At 41.0% G+C, this 14835-nt stretch overlaps 1 protein-coding gene across 2 annotated transcripts in view; it reads left to right on the top strand.

The window, feature by feature from the left end:
• LOC109466140 overlaps nt 1-14596 on the top strand; it is a 27594-nt gene extending 12998 nt beyond the window's left edge. The window contains exons 2-24 of one of the 2 annotated variants that reach the window (XM_019763786.1): nt 2492-2672; nt 3209-3339; nt 3540-3640; nt 3950-4044; nt 4294-4490; nt 4773-4851; nt 5092-5197; nt 5405-5488; nt 5781-5930; nt 6295-6411; nt 6560-6639; nt 6947-7013; nt 7157-7353; nt 7546-7615; nt 7968-8051; nt 8297-8376; nt 10178-10285; nt 10616-11604; nt 11907-11984; nt 12727-12828; nt 13194-13426; nt 13801-13924; nt 14172-14596. In XM_019763786.1, coding sequence (XP_019619345.1) covers nt 2492-2672; nt 3209-3339; nt 3540-3640; nt 3950-4044; nt 4294-4490; nt 4773-4851; nt 5092-5197; nt 5405-5488; nt 5781-5930; nt 6295-6411; nt 6560-6639; nt 6947-7013; nt 7157-7353; nt 7546-7615; nt 7968-8051; nt 8297-8376; nt 10178-10285; nt 10616-11604; nt 11907-11984; nt 12727-12828; nt 13194-13426; nt 13801-13924; nt 14172-14358 — 3640 coding nt within the window. In that variant the 3' untranslated portion in view covers nt 14359-14596. The remainder of the gene's footprint in view (nt 1-2491; nt 2673-3208; nt 3340-3539; nt 3641-3949; nt 4045-4293; nt 4491-4772; nt 4852-5091; nt 5198-5404; nt 5489-5780; nt 5931-6294; nt 6412-6559; nt 6640-6946; nt 7014-7156; nt 7354-7545; nt 7616-7967; nt 8052-8296; nt 8377-10177; nt 10286-10615; nt 11605-11906; nt 11985-12726; nt 12829-13193; nt 13427-13800; nt 13925-14171) is intronic. The other variant, XM_019763787.1, reaches the window with a different exon arrangement.
• Nucleotides 14597-14835: the final 239 nt, after the last annotated feature.

Raw genomic sequence — 14835 nt, 5'->3', positions numbered from 1 at the left:
CATAAGGGACTGTACGATATTTACCGGGGGGGAGGGCTGGTGCAAAATGGTCCGGTAAAAAATTTTTTCAATGGCCCTCCCCCCGGCTCAAAATTTTTTTCGATGGCCCTCCCCCACCCCAAAAAATTTTCGATGGCCCTCCCCCACCCAAAAATTTTTCGATGGCCCTCCCCCATTTTTCGATGTCTCTTTATCCCTCCGTAAATTCCCAAATTAAGTACGCATCCCGATTAAAGGTACGCGCCCCCAATTTGGGGCTGATGGGAGACAAATATTCCCGTCTGAAATGGAAAAACTCTGATGGAAAAGTACGCACCCCTTCTACGCACGGCCGGTACCTCTGGTCTTAAAGACAGTTCATCGTTCCAAACAAATTTAAAATTGCAGCTTTAAAATTGTTAAAAACTAGATTTATGCTGTGTACTGCGTGATTGTATGGTAACGTAGCGGGAAACGTTCCATGTTCGGGCTTGTTTTCACCGCCGGCCGCAGCCGACTTGCAAGACGTCACCACCGCATCGAAAGGTAAGGCAAGTGCGGCGAAACGTACAGCTTTGGATCCCGGAGAACGTTGGTGATCAAACAAGCAATGGTCAATAAAGATTCGTGAAAAAAGACCGTATTTCAATATTGACTTCATCGGTAGCGGGGGGTAGTTGAATGTTGATGTACCTGAGTACGTAGCTTTGCTGGTTTTTTTTACTACATGTATACGAAATGCACCGAACACTTAAAATAGCACCCGCCTGATCAACCCATGGAGAGCAATTAATTAACGATCATCGAGGCGGAGAACTGGGCGGAGTATTCATGCTACTGTAGAGGTGCTGCCTTAAAATTTGCCACCCGTTACACTTCTAAGGAATAAACACATGTGTTAATTATTACGGTACTCCGTAAAACTTATAAGTACATTCTGTTCAGAGGAAAGAAAGATTTCCTTCCCGGGGCCCAGGTTCTGGAAAGCTGTCCTCAGCGCTGCCACGGCCCTCTTTGTCTCTTTGTTCTTCAGCTGTAGGTGCACTTTGCCTGTCGGCGCGCTCAGCACCCCACCCACCGGCCTTTCATCAAAGACTACATTTTAAGATAACTCCGTCCATATCATTGTAGCTTGCCGAACAGTCGGGTGGGAGAGTACATCTAGCTGGCATTTTCACGTCGTACTGCACTGGCTGGTATAGTCCGCTACAAAGTAATTTCCCATGGCGTTTATCAAGATTTAAAAAGATTTGTGATACGAAATGACTACATGGATAACAATATCTGTCAACTGAACCTTTGAAACGGCATGGGGTAAAATCTTTGTCGAAGATTTCTGAGTTAAACTCAAGCCGGAAGTGCATTAGAACTGACCATCAGTCGAGGCACAACTGTTATTTTATCACGTTACGTTTTGTTTACGACGATCAAAAACTTCACGGCTTGCGAACCATTTCAAATATTACCGCTCATAAACCCTCTTACAATTTTATATGTACTTACGGGGGGTTATATTTTCGGCCGGAGTTCCACTGAGATCGGCGTCGGCTGGCTGGGGGACGGCCGGTCGGCATGACGGAGCGCCGGGCGTCATTGCTAGTGACCAACATTTTCTTACCGTGGGTGACTTGACTTCTTTTTTACCACAACTTGGTGTAAATATCGACGATAGTCAGAGGAATTATGTTCATATTTGAAGATCAACTTTATTTCCACTCGTCAATATTCTTATCTGAACATGCTATGGACGATCGATGTCGTTCCAAGTTCCCCGTGCCGGTGTTCCGCTATATATATCCCTGGGTCGTCCACGGATTTGTCGGGGGAAAACCTCAAATAAACCTCAAAAACCTCGCACCCCGACTTTGGCGACGGCCCGAGACACTTTTGGGATTTGGAAAAGTTTTAAAAGTGCGTACTATATTTCGAATTTACGGCGTATTTCTTGTAATTCGGTACTACGCGACGCCATATTTTGGAAAAATTTTTCAGTGGCCCTCCCCCCCAAGGCTGATTTTTTTTTCGATGGCCCTCCCCTCGGTTAAGATATTTTTTCGATGGCCCTCCCCCCGGGCCAAAAAAGTTTTCAATGGCCCTCCCCTCCAGTGCACCAGCCCTCCCCCCCCGGTAAATATCGTACAGTCCCTAACACAGATGAACTTTTAAGATTTCTCCTTGTTGGTAAGTGACATCATAGAGAGTAGTTGAAATCTTTCCTACTCAAAGTAAAAGATTGTATCTAATTTAAGACCTGAAAATCTTTAATGAATAGTAGAAGTAGAATGTAAATATGATTATCATATTTACTTGTTACTACACTGTACTTCGTACTGAAGTGACATTTTGTCATGTACATTATGTACATGAATAAAGTCTAGGCCTAGAAGTTGTATCAAATTGGTAATACATGAGTTTTAACACGGTAACTACATGTACATCCAAGCATACACAATGTATATTTACAGCGAACATCGTAATATTTAGTAATGTTTTGTAAATATTGTTGTTACAGAGTTGGAGGGAATGCAGCGTACATCCTGGGTACGATAGCGGAGAACGAGCTAGGCGCAGCACGGGTCCTGAGCCTGACCAATGGGAAGGCAGGAGAGCAGATCCTGGACGACCTGACCAACATGCTGACCCTGACTGACGCAGAGTCGGTCATGAACGCTGCAGGGACCATCGGGACACTGGTAGGGGCAAACTCCATGGTGGGAGGGGTGTGATGCTAGAGTCGGGGCTCTAGTCAGCTTGAAATTTTTTGGTCAGCCCATTGCCAGGTTCATGATCGAATCTGGGGGACCACTATAGACGCAACATGTGTGCCAAAGGCGCTTGCAATCTAGGGGGGTTCGCTGCCAATGCCAGGCTACAACAGCTTCAGTTCTTTAGAACGTACACACCACATGTGGTATCAAGTTTTGTAGGTCTTTAGTTTATGAATGATGCAGGATATAGAAAAGGTAGCCTCTACCAGGCTCTGGGAAGCAGCTGGAAAGAGTAGAAATTGGCCAGCTTCGGGAGTGGCAAAATGTACTCTCTAGCAGACTCATGTTATCTGTCTTTCTGGACAATTTCTACTCTTTCCTGCCACTTCCCATAGCCTGGGAGAGGCTAAGAAATAGGTATCTTTTGGTATTTTAGCAGTGTTTTTCTCTTGCCATTTCTTAATGGTTACACCACAGTCATGAAATGTATCTTGTTGATCCTACTGTTTGTATCTTCCCAGGCTGAGAGCTCAGAAGGACGTGATTGGATGCTAGGAGAGCCCCATCTGGACAACACTGTCAGTAACGTCACCAACCTGCTCACATCTAACAACCAGTGGATAGCCAGTAATGCTGCATTGGTGCTGGCCAGGTTAGTAAACTGTGTTATATCAAATTCTTATGTCAATTTCAAAAATGTTGGTGATTCAAGAAATTGAAAAAATGTTATCTAACTAAGCATAACATTATGCCATTCATTTTCATCAAAAACAACTAATTGAAACTTGTTTAGATTGACCATAATTTTCAGGCTTCCTAATTTTCTGTATTCCTCCCATCTCTACTGTTTAGGTTGACGATATCAGAAACCGGCTGTAACCGGATTCTGGACCATGAGAGCTCACAGCTGGTCCTGACCAAACTGGTCCTGTCTCTGGGGGTGGACAAAGCTGGTATGTCTTTTTTATGCTTGTAAGAAAAGAAAAAACAAAATTCATACCTGTTTATCCATGATGTCCAAAATTTATTATACAGTTTGAATCTGTCAATAATTATTGGTAGATGTAGTCACTTGTCATTCTTGCACTGATTAGAAAAAAAACCAGAAAGATGCATCAAGAGAAAGTGTCTGAATTCTTATCAATAATGAATGAAAACATTTAGTAAATATTACTATTAGATATACATGATGTAGATTCACATACCGGTAACAGTACTTCAGAATATTGTAGAATATTACTGAATACTGTCCTTTCCCTTAGGACTGGGGATGAATTCTGCCTTTGCTGTGGGCCGTCTGTGTGACATGGAGCCAGGGAGGTCACGACTACTCAGTCTGCCGGACTCAGAGAAAATGGTAACAACTTTCTGCAAAATTTGAAGTTTCTTGATGCACTTGTTTATCAATAAGGTTCTATTAAATGTTTTTGGAAAAGGCAGCTGGGAATGTGATTCTTTTGAAAAAATACAAAATTCTTTGACATCAAGGTACCAATTTTTCCAGCATAGATCGATGTTACCCTTCCCATTTATAATTGTGTACTGTATGCAAAATGTACTACATGTAGTATCTTGCATGTTTGTAATCAAACTTTTCCCTCCCTAGTTTACCTCCCTTGGCAAAATGCTGTGCCACGGAGACACGGGATCCAGCAAAAACGCCTGCTTTGCCGTCAGCTGCCTGGCGACCAGCCCCGAGGGCCACGCCCGGTTGCTAGGCAGCAGGAGCTGCAATGAGCTGCTGACAGCGCTAGGCCGTCTCCTCAAGGCAGAGGATGGCGAGACGGGATGGTTCGCTGCCATGTAAGTTTGCTGATTTTACCATCATTTTCATCACTATTCAATGTTATTTTAGTCATTTAGACAGACTGACAGTACTTACTAAAAGAAAACCTATTTATGTACACCCAAATGACGAAGTCATATATCTATGGCTCTAAAGATATTGGGAACTTTTGTATTGAAGTCACATCTGGTTAATAGCAGCACAATTTGATTTTCATGTCAAACTGCACTAATTTATCCTGCCACTAGAGGGGGCTGCTGCACTGCACATTGCTAAATGGTGCACTTTCTTTTCTCTAGGACACTGAGGACACTGGCTAGTGTAGGGAAGGGTGTAGTTAGACTGAGAGATCATGCAGAGGTGGTCCGTTCTCTTAAGGTGAGACTGAACACAATACTTATAGTAGTTGTAGCGGACTTTTAAGTAGTAATATTTAAGTACAATATTTGCATGTACATGTAGCTATTTTCCATAGAGATGTGAAATGCCAGCAGAGGGCACCAACATCTAAGTGCTTAACATCAAGCCAATTGCATGCACATATCTCTCAAGGAGTTTTGAAATTTTAAAAGTGTGAAGGTCTGATCCAAATGTGTCTGATTATCTTGATATTTGTAGGAGACTGAGTCCAGGGAAAATGTCAGTCCAGACCTGCGCGATGAGGTCATCACAACATTAGAAATCCTCAAGAGGTTGGAGAGACCAAACCCACCCAGAATAGAAGGTTTGCTAGAATTCTTTTCTGATTGATTTTTCTGAAGACTATTAGTAATTGGATAGCATATTACAATGTAGCTATATCTGTTATAGTGAAGAGCCAGTCTACTGCCCCAAACATTAATGTCAGTGTTGCTGTAAATTTTAATGAGTTGATCATGATGGGGAAAACTTCTATTACATAAAGTTGATCTCCATATTCTTTATTCCACAGTGAGAGGGCCCCACTCATGTGAAGCTGCATGGGATGCCAGCACAACGAAGAGTGGTCTGCCCATCACATACAGACTTTATGATGGTATGTGGCTACCTCTGATTTATTATTATCCTAATGAGATATCTTGTATGGTGTCTCTCATCCATTGCAGACAAAGAAACAAACAGACAGATTACAGGAACGTTACAGCCATTTAATCCATTTCAACTCAGTAACAAGTTACAGATTAAATGTAGAATATAGTTACAAATGTAATTGTGCAAAGTCAATTGTGTAAAAGTACTGAACTGTTCTTGAACTACCAGTAGCTGTATAAATCTACCTTACCTGAATGGGAGTTGAAATTTCCCCTTACATTTCTCTCCATCCATAGGTAACAGAATAGCATACAGAGGAGCTGACCTACACTGTGTGGTGGATGGTTTACAGCCGTACACACAGTACACCTTCAGACTACAGGCTGCTACAGAGGGAGACGGCAGTCCACAGAGTGACCCTGTTATCGTTAGGACAGAGGAGTCAAGTAAGTCAACCTGTTACTACAACTACAACTGATTATGATAACATTCACGACTCTGAGATAGTCTTTTGGTACCAAATTTGTATTTGTTACGGTGTCAGGCAGTAGGGAGAAGGTTAAGATAATGCAAACTTAAAGCCTGAAAAGAAAATGTTCTTTAGTTAAGCTGTAAATGTTATGCCATTATGTGTAAAGTTGAGGATTAGTAAAAAGGCCTTTGGGGAGTACAATATTTAAAGATATCCCTTTTAAAGAAAATCAGTCACCAAGGAAAAATCATTGTGATTTGTGGTTTAAAAATGTGACAGTCATATTTAAGCAGTTGAGCAAAATTGATAGACCCTGTTGTACCCCCTTTCCCCCACAGTCCCAGGGGAGCCCACGGGGTTGCGTGTGATCAATGCCACCACAACCCAGCTCAAGGTGTGCTGGTCTCAACCCCTCCGGCCAAACGGAGTCATCAAGGGATATGCAGTATACCAAGGTCTGTACAGATAGATGCTGAAAGAAGATTAAATGTGTCATGTATTTTGTACCAAGATTGTCTATGATCATACGAATATAAGTGATGACCTCTTTTGCTTAAGTTTTTCAGTCTTGTCTTAAGTCTAATGTGTAGTTGTGTTTTCCAGGTAAAACTCAGACAGAGACCACACAGGAACTCAGCAGCATTATCTCTGGTCTACAGCCACAGACAACCCATGATATACATGTAGGTCATGTTCACTTTGTTCTGAAAAGAAGAAAATTCACACATTTTCATTCTCTCAAAAGACTTCAATTCTTTTGTTAACCCTTAAAAAGTTATCTTCAATCAACAGTTGTCAGATTTTATATTCACCTGTGTCAATTAATGTAAGAAAGCCCACCCTCTTGAAAAAGAATTTGAGATGTACTATTATGTTTCTATGATATTGTATTTGCTAAATATGCTTTTTTCCCTTATTGATTCTTCCATAATACAATGTATCTCTTTCGTTAATTTTACTGATTTTCTCTTTTCCTTCTCTACTCAACAGATATGTGCAATAACAAACAAAGGAAAAGGCCCTCGAGCAAGTGTCAAGGGAAGAACAGAAGACCTTGGTAAGTCTAAGATCATGTCATTTCATCATAATTACCAAATCCACTCTCTTGATTGTTCTGTAATTTTAGATTGTTGAAGTCAATGCTGTATGTTGTATATGATACTGTATCAAATAACAGTAAAAGTAACGGTTTATGTCCAGGTGCCCACGCTCCAGAGAAGCCGTCGCTGACAGTCCAGGGTCGTCACGAGGTGTTCGCCACCTGGGACCTGCCGGAGGTCCTGCTGGGCAGACTGACCAAGTTTGAGCTCCACGTGAACGGGAAGATCGTCTACTCCGGCACCGACAGGTCATTCAAGGTCACCAGACTCAAGCCTGACACCGACTACTCTGTCACTGTAAGTAATGACAAAATTAATGATTATTCTATTATCTCTTTTTTAAAAACTATTATGAAGATGACTTGTGCTGAGTTCTTTTTGACTTTGACTTAACTTACTGAGTTGTAACTTGTGTATGTTGTAAGACTCAGTTTGGAAACATGTGATGTGAAAATTGACACCTTTGCCATAATATTTCTTCAAATATAGGTTGTTGCCGTGACCAACCAGGGCAAGTGTGAGAGCGAAGCTGCCAAAGTACGGACAGCCAAGGACGAATGTACGTCACTGCTGTTCTGTTCAACTTGCTTCTCTATTATTTACATGTATGGATTGTGGCTATTCACTTGATCTACAGTACTGTAGGGCTGTATAACTGAATGTTATGTCATCATTCTTTCTATCAAAAAGACCTTGTACTGCATTTTCGATTAGTTTCACAGTTAACTCATAAGCTGTGAATATGTTGATATTGTTCTATTGTGCTATGCTAAACTGCTATGCTATGCTAAAGGAAGAAAGATGAAAATTTTGACCCTAATGATGAAGTGCCACCTAGCTGATTGCTGTAGAACAACAGGCCTACTGTCTTGGGTTTTGCCAAGTTTATCATATTTTCTGAAATGTTGCAGATTCCTCAGCCTCAGGAGGACCTCTGCATGTACCCAAGCAGCTCACTGTGGAGACAAAAGACTCTGATCAAGTCAGTGTTGGAGGTAAGGAGTTTCTTACACTGTTTCTGACAATACTTACAGTTGCCTGTCCTAATACTGTGCAAACTGGTACTGCAGCAACAATGTAGCAAAGAGACGTCGATCTGTTATTAGAAAGAGCCTAGTTGATTCCCCCAGGATGTCCATGTTCAAGAGAGAGAGAGAGAGTTGATGAATTCCAAGAAACTGATAACTTGTTATAAAGCATCGCCTACCCACTACTCACATTGTATTTCTGTGTGCTGTAGGAGGTTCCAAAAAGAAGATGAACCACACGTGGGAAGGACCCAAGATGAACCGAGTCAGCACACCAACCCGTGCACACAGGGTAGGTCGGGGAAAAAAGGGCCCCAGCTAACCACCATCTTACAGTGTCCTGTGGTCTCTTGTTAATACATAAAAATGAATTTAACATACACTGTACTATTGGGTTGGCTATACAAGAACATGTACATGTCTGTGGTACTATAGAATGATATATACTAACTGCATGGTGCAGAGGGTATTTTACAACACTCTAACAGACTATCACTGTCATTAAACAGCTCTCTACCTCCAAGTAAAGGAGATTTTATTTTGTCCGCTAACTGCATGCTATTTCACGCTACAAAGTTGTAACATGGGATATTTCATTCTTGTGCAGACTGAGCATGACCCTTGCCCTGGTGTGTATTTTTCAGGCCCGCAGGATGCAGGCTCTGTTCCTCGTACTGTCTGACTCTAACCGTAAAGTTAGTCTCTGTCCTAACACCCTTTCACATGCATGGGTAGATCATATGTCAAACATTCTGATTAATGACTATTTGCATGATATACCTGTTATGATGATTGCAATTGTCACCCAAGTAACAGACTTTTGATGGAGTTTTAACATTTACCTTGTTAATGCATGGATGACCATTTTTTTTATTCAATTTGATTAATACATTTAACCTTTTCTGACATTCAAAACTGCTGATTATACTAACCATGTGGAATGTGATTGATTCCTGTTAAAAATAATTAAGCATGGCAATAGTAATTTTATACCAGTTCCACAACAAGATGTAGTTGCTCTCTTACTATTGAACTGGGTTCTGATTTTGAATGGAAGATTCTAGACATTTTCTGATACAAACAACATGAAAATCTGAAGTACAGGACCTAAATCTCCTTTCAAATGACAAATAATTGAAGGGTATTCCATCTATAATACAGAGGAAGGGTGGTGAGGATCCCTTTTTTTATTCTTTTGTTACTTAAACGTTTAATTCTAACTCTATCTTTAACTTTCCTTCACCTTTTACTTTTCCAATTAACTGACCAATGCACCTTCTCTCCCCTTTATGACTTTTTTAAATAGAAAAAGCACCAATGAACTATCAGATCTGGAACAACAACTGGGATACAAACTTCAACCTTCAATCAGTTTGTCGAATCTGCAGAATATATCAAGTGGCGCAATGGTCACATGATCAATAAATAACACTATTAATTTTCTACATAAATTCCATTCATTATTTGAAGTATAGTCTGGTATGATATGCACATATGTATAGTTGTACACAAAAGTCATGTAGACAAAGCAATGAAGTAACTTGAATACACTGAAGTACGTGTACATCAACAAGATAACCCAGTAACAGTAACTAACACTTTTCACAGCCAGTTAGGCATCTGGCAATGTACCTAGTCACGCACTTCATCCTAACTGTACGCCTCATTAAAGCTGCCACATGCCTGCATGTACAAACAGACAGACAATGACACAAACCAAAAGGTCGCTTCTTGGCTTCCTCCCTATGAATTTTTCAAGAAAGTAGAAAAGGTGAAGGCCTCAGCAGTGTTGGCAGTTTTCCATCAAAACAGTGTGAAAGAAAGTTTCTCCTAATTGCCACTCTGACAGACAAAAAGCAAAGGTGGTGAAGTGTTGTAGAGTAGAGAAGTTGAAGGCCTCACCTGGCTTGGTTAAGTAGTTGTGTCAACATTTCTTTCACAATGGATACCAAACTGAGCGCAGAGACTACACAAAACACTCAAGACATAGTCATTTCAGCACACACCAAACTGTAACGCACCACCACTACATTTTTTGCTGACTTGAACACACCATCTAATTCACCTGTTCTGTCTCGTGTTTTGCGCCATAGGACCGCGGGAAAACAATGAGCGCCAGCAGCAGTGGTAGCGGTGACAGTAGGAACCCGGAGAGGGTGACCAGATCCAAGTCTTATGACTCTGGTTTCTCCGACTACAAGGTAAGGTTGGCTTGACTTCACACGGTGGTCAATCTGTTGTGTCCATGAGGTTTACGTTTCAAAACTGCGGGAGTTCCTTCAGTGTGGTTGTTAATGGAATTGGAATGTAATGAGCTGGAGTAGAAAGTTGAATATGTCCTTGAATGCAATATCATAATGATAATGTTAAATTTGAATCTATGTTGTATTCAGAGCATACATAATTATTCTAGGAAATGACTGTATGTATATTAAATTTGCATGAAACTGGTTGGTCTTAAAAGTCACAAAATGCATTGGCACCCTGTCTTTAGCAGTGAGTGCTACAGTCACATTGTCTGTTTCTTGTAGGATAAACCAGTGAAGGTCAAGTACACAACAAAGCCAACACCAGTGCTCCAGCCCCTCCCCATGGCCCAGGCCTCGTCCACAGACCTGGCTGAAGACCTCAACCCACAGTCATCACACATACAGGTAGAAGCTGTCAATCAAAAAGGTTATGAAGCCTTTGCCAGACAAAACCGACCCGAAACCCCAAAGGGGACGGGATCCAAGACTAAAGTACGGTCTTACTGGAAGGAGCCTGTGAAGAACTCAGAAATGTACAAGCCAAATGTAAAACTAGAAAAGCTGAGGCCGTGGCCACCAGAACTTGGGAACGGCAAGAGGGTGGTTTCACCGCCAAGTAGGAAAGACTCCTCCTCACCAAAACAGGAACAGGGTAAAGATCAGACTGTTAGGTACACTTCTCCAGCTAAAGTACAATTTATTGACAACAAGAAGGGACAAGACTCGAAAATGGTAGAAGATGAAGCAAAAAGACAAACAAGAACTCGTGAAAGACCAACTGCTGCTCGGCGTCCGAGTAGCCAGGAAACCGTGGAATCAAACGAAGGTCAAAGGACTCCAACGTCACCTAAAGTAAGGACGTTCTCACCCGATATTCCTCATCATAGGAAAGGGTCAGGGAACCACAGATATGTAGCAGCTAATTCTGAAACTGGAGATTCACAAAGGCATCACCGCGAGCATCTCTCCTCAGGGCACCAGAATCACTCGGACTTCAAGCGTTCGGCGACCTCTGGACGTGGTTCAACGTCAAGTGGTTCAGTGCACTATGTCACCATGGACTCATTTCCAGACAATGGTGGCGCTGGGCAAGAAAACACAGATGGTTTTCCTCCAGACATGGGAGACTTACCGGAAGCATTGATAGATGGGAGGACTTTTGAACCAGGTGGTGATTTCCGGAAGGGAAGCTGGGATTACAGAAGATCTTCTACAGAAGATGTCAGAACTGGGACTTGCATTGACAGTAAAGAGGGAAGAGTGTTCCACAGGTATACTTCTGTCTTTTGTTCTAGCTTGCTTTAGATACACATCCTAAGAAAACGATTTATTCGCTTCAGCAAAAATGTAAAAGAAAATGCCAAATGCTCCATACTTCATCTTTTTAATTGTTTAATGTTAACTGTACCTTCCTTAATCTACATGTATGTTGTATGTTTTGTCTGTGTCATTGTTTGTCTGTTAAAGATTTTTGTGTGGGAAAACCTGAAAAATGTCTTCCTTCCACAGTTTGTATTTTTCATGTTAACTGTCATCTAACAATGTGGTACGTTGTATTTCCCATACGGCTCAGTCTGTCTGACACAGAGAACACAAAAGGCACCAAGAAGTTTCGTGAGATGAGACTACCCCACCCTAACCCTATAACCAGGTAGACCAACCAAGCACAAGAACGATCGGATATGTCTTTTTTTTCCGTTTGTTTTCATCTCATTAAAGTCATTCTTTTCATGCATAACATTTCAGGACATGCTCAAGTGCAAGTTGCGGTGGATTTCTTTTTTTATTTGTCCTATTTGTTTTGTTTTTTTCATGCATAACATTTCAGGGCACGCTCATGTTATTGTGGCTTTACAACCTTCCTTTACTCTCAATTTGTTTAACTAACAAAGTCCCTTTCTATGTGTGAACATCAGAGGGCTGTGGTTGTTCTTGTTTTTCTGGTTTTATTTGCAGATTTCATGGGTGCTGGTGTGGCCATATCTTGTTTTTTGCAAGAAGTTTTTATTTGGTTCTTATCATACCTAACATCATACATCTGCTATAACTCTCTTCACCTGAGGTATATCATTATCATACTGTTTGTGACATTTTTGTTGTGACATTTTTGTTTCTCACCATCCTTACATCAGCACTCTGCTTAAATTACTCAAGAGTAATATATTATGAACTCTGAGTTGATATGTAACCATCATATTTCAAAGATTTATGCCTCTGCTTGTGTGCATAGAGTTATAGAAAATAGAGTAATAAAAACTTTTAGAATCATACGCCACATCTAACCTTTGATAAATTTTACTCCGTCACTGATGATTACCTGGTTTGTTGTACATACCATCTTCTGAGAGTTTGAAAAACAAAATGTTTAATGTCATGCTATGACTGTTTTGCAGAAGAACACAGGATCCTACTGTAGAGATTTCAGTTGGGAAAGGGTTTGCAGCAGTACCCAGTAGTTATGTACAGAGGACCGAGGCCTTCATTAAAACACACAGGTAGGGTTTGTTACAATCAGTATACATTTTTGTATCTTATCATGCATGTAGATATTAGCTTATAGTTATACATTACAGAATTAATAGTTACCTTTTTTTTAAAGTTTACGAATGTCAAACTGGCAATGTCTCCTCAGCCTTGTGGCTTGCATTTTTGTTCTGCAGTAATTTGGTACACACTGTTGTTTGCATTCAAGATATGTTTAATTTTACAATAATGTTGTAAGCTTTTTTTCATCTTAAACTACAATCTAAGCCAAAGACAGCCTACCCTGGGAACTGAGGATGTAGATAGTTTATAACATTTAGTCTACAAAAAACTTAGTACTAGCATGTCACTTATCACCAGTTGTTTGTCTTTACAGACCAGCGGTAAGAAAGTCCCTGATCTCCCACTACCCCCCTACCCGAGTCGTCCCACCCCCCAGCCTGGCAGGAGGGGGTAACAAGAGCATGTGGCAGCCTGAGTTTCCCTCCCGCCCCCTGGAGAAGAGCAACTCCAACAAGTTTGTGCCGATGCAGTACAGAACCCAGCCCCTCAACATGCCCACACCCGGGCTGCACAGGGAGGGCACCATCCCCAACCTCTTCAGCAAAAGTAAGACAAGGGCCCTTTTTTATTAACATTTTCCTACATGTACAGTATATTTTACACTGTCAAAAAGTAGTAGATGCTACTTGAAACGTCTGATGGTTTTCAAAATTTATCCAGTTCCTTGAGTAAAAGGTGTATCTCATTACCTGGATGTTAAACCTTCATCAACATTTCCTATATTTTCTTCAGAATTGTTAAGAAATTACAAGTTTTTTTTACATGAAAAATGAACAGATGAAGCACTTGATTTGTCAGAGAATGTTATTTCCTAGTCAAAAGAGTTTCTCATTATCTGTAAGTTAATAATATGTAATTCTTTATGATATGATTGCTTTTCTGTAAGCTATTCTGAAGTAAGACCTCGTGTCTGTCGCTAGGTGCATTCCTGCAGAAGTTAGAAGCCCTGGGATACACTGGGTCCCGAGCCAACCTCAGACCCATGTATGACGGCACATCGGAGAAGAAACCTGGTGCCAAGGCAGCTGCAACTGAGAAGGATAGGTGGGTAGTATGTTACCATCATTATCATTTTTAACCTTTCTGGGGGTACAGAGGCCACCACGTTACTGTATCACATTTACAAATGTACTTTCGTTGAAGATGTTAACTGCAGTTTGGAAATAGTGTTTTCTTTACTTATACTCAGTGGGGCCATTAAATAAGGATGTAAATCTTGTTTTGGCTGTTTGATACAAAAAAGTCTCAGCTTTTTGTGAATTAAAACTTAGCTGTAATGCCTTATCCACAGGTCACCTCCAGCCCATCTAAAGACCAGCAAAGATCCACACAACCACGCCTCCTGTCAGTACTCTCCGGCACTGCAGCACAGCCTGACGGCACACCACAACAGACATGCAGTTCCTGTGGTCACCGAGTCTGTCTGTGTACCTGCTACCTCCCCCTCCCCTGATCATGTACTACAGAGCCCCAGTTGACACTGAGTTGTGCTTTTATCTTATCTTAATGTTCATTCCACAACATAAGAAGAGTATGGGTGACCCAGTGTTCTTGGCTGGAATGTGGAAAAGCTGCATTGCACTATCAGCTACCACAATAGAATTACGCTTTGTCTCAAGCATTACCCTTTGAGTGAGAACAACATGACTTCTATGAAAGTCACAATGAAATAGTCTTTTCATCACAGCATACATGTACTCTCTCAGGCAGCTAAAAGACATTTCATACTGTAAACCCCATGAGACTCTTAAAGGTTTAAAAGCTGCTATTATTTATAATCCTTTTACTACATCCTAACATGTCAAGAAGTGTATTGACAGGAGAATTGCAGTACTGCCACTATACATTCCAACCTACAGAGTGAGATCATGACTTGAGTAAAGAGGTACATATGACATGAATAATTGTGTTCAGCTATAAATATTGCATAAAAAAAATTAACTCAACAAGATATT

This window comes from Branchiostoma belcheri, unplaced genomic scaffold, assembly GCF_001625305.1.
Source record: "Branchiostoma belcheri isolate BF01 breed outbred unplaced genomic scaffold, Haploidv18h27 scaffold16, whole genome shotgun sequence".
NCBI classification, from domain to species: domain Eukaryota; kingdom Metazoa; phylum Chordata; class Leptocardii; order Amphioxiformes; family Branchiostomatidae; genus Branchiostoma; species Branchiostoma belcheri.
This window is presented reverse-complemented; position numbering and strand designations above follow the sequence as displayed.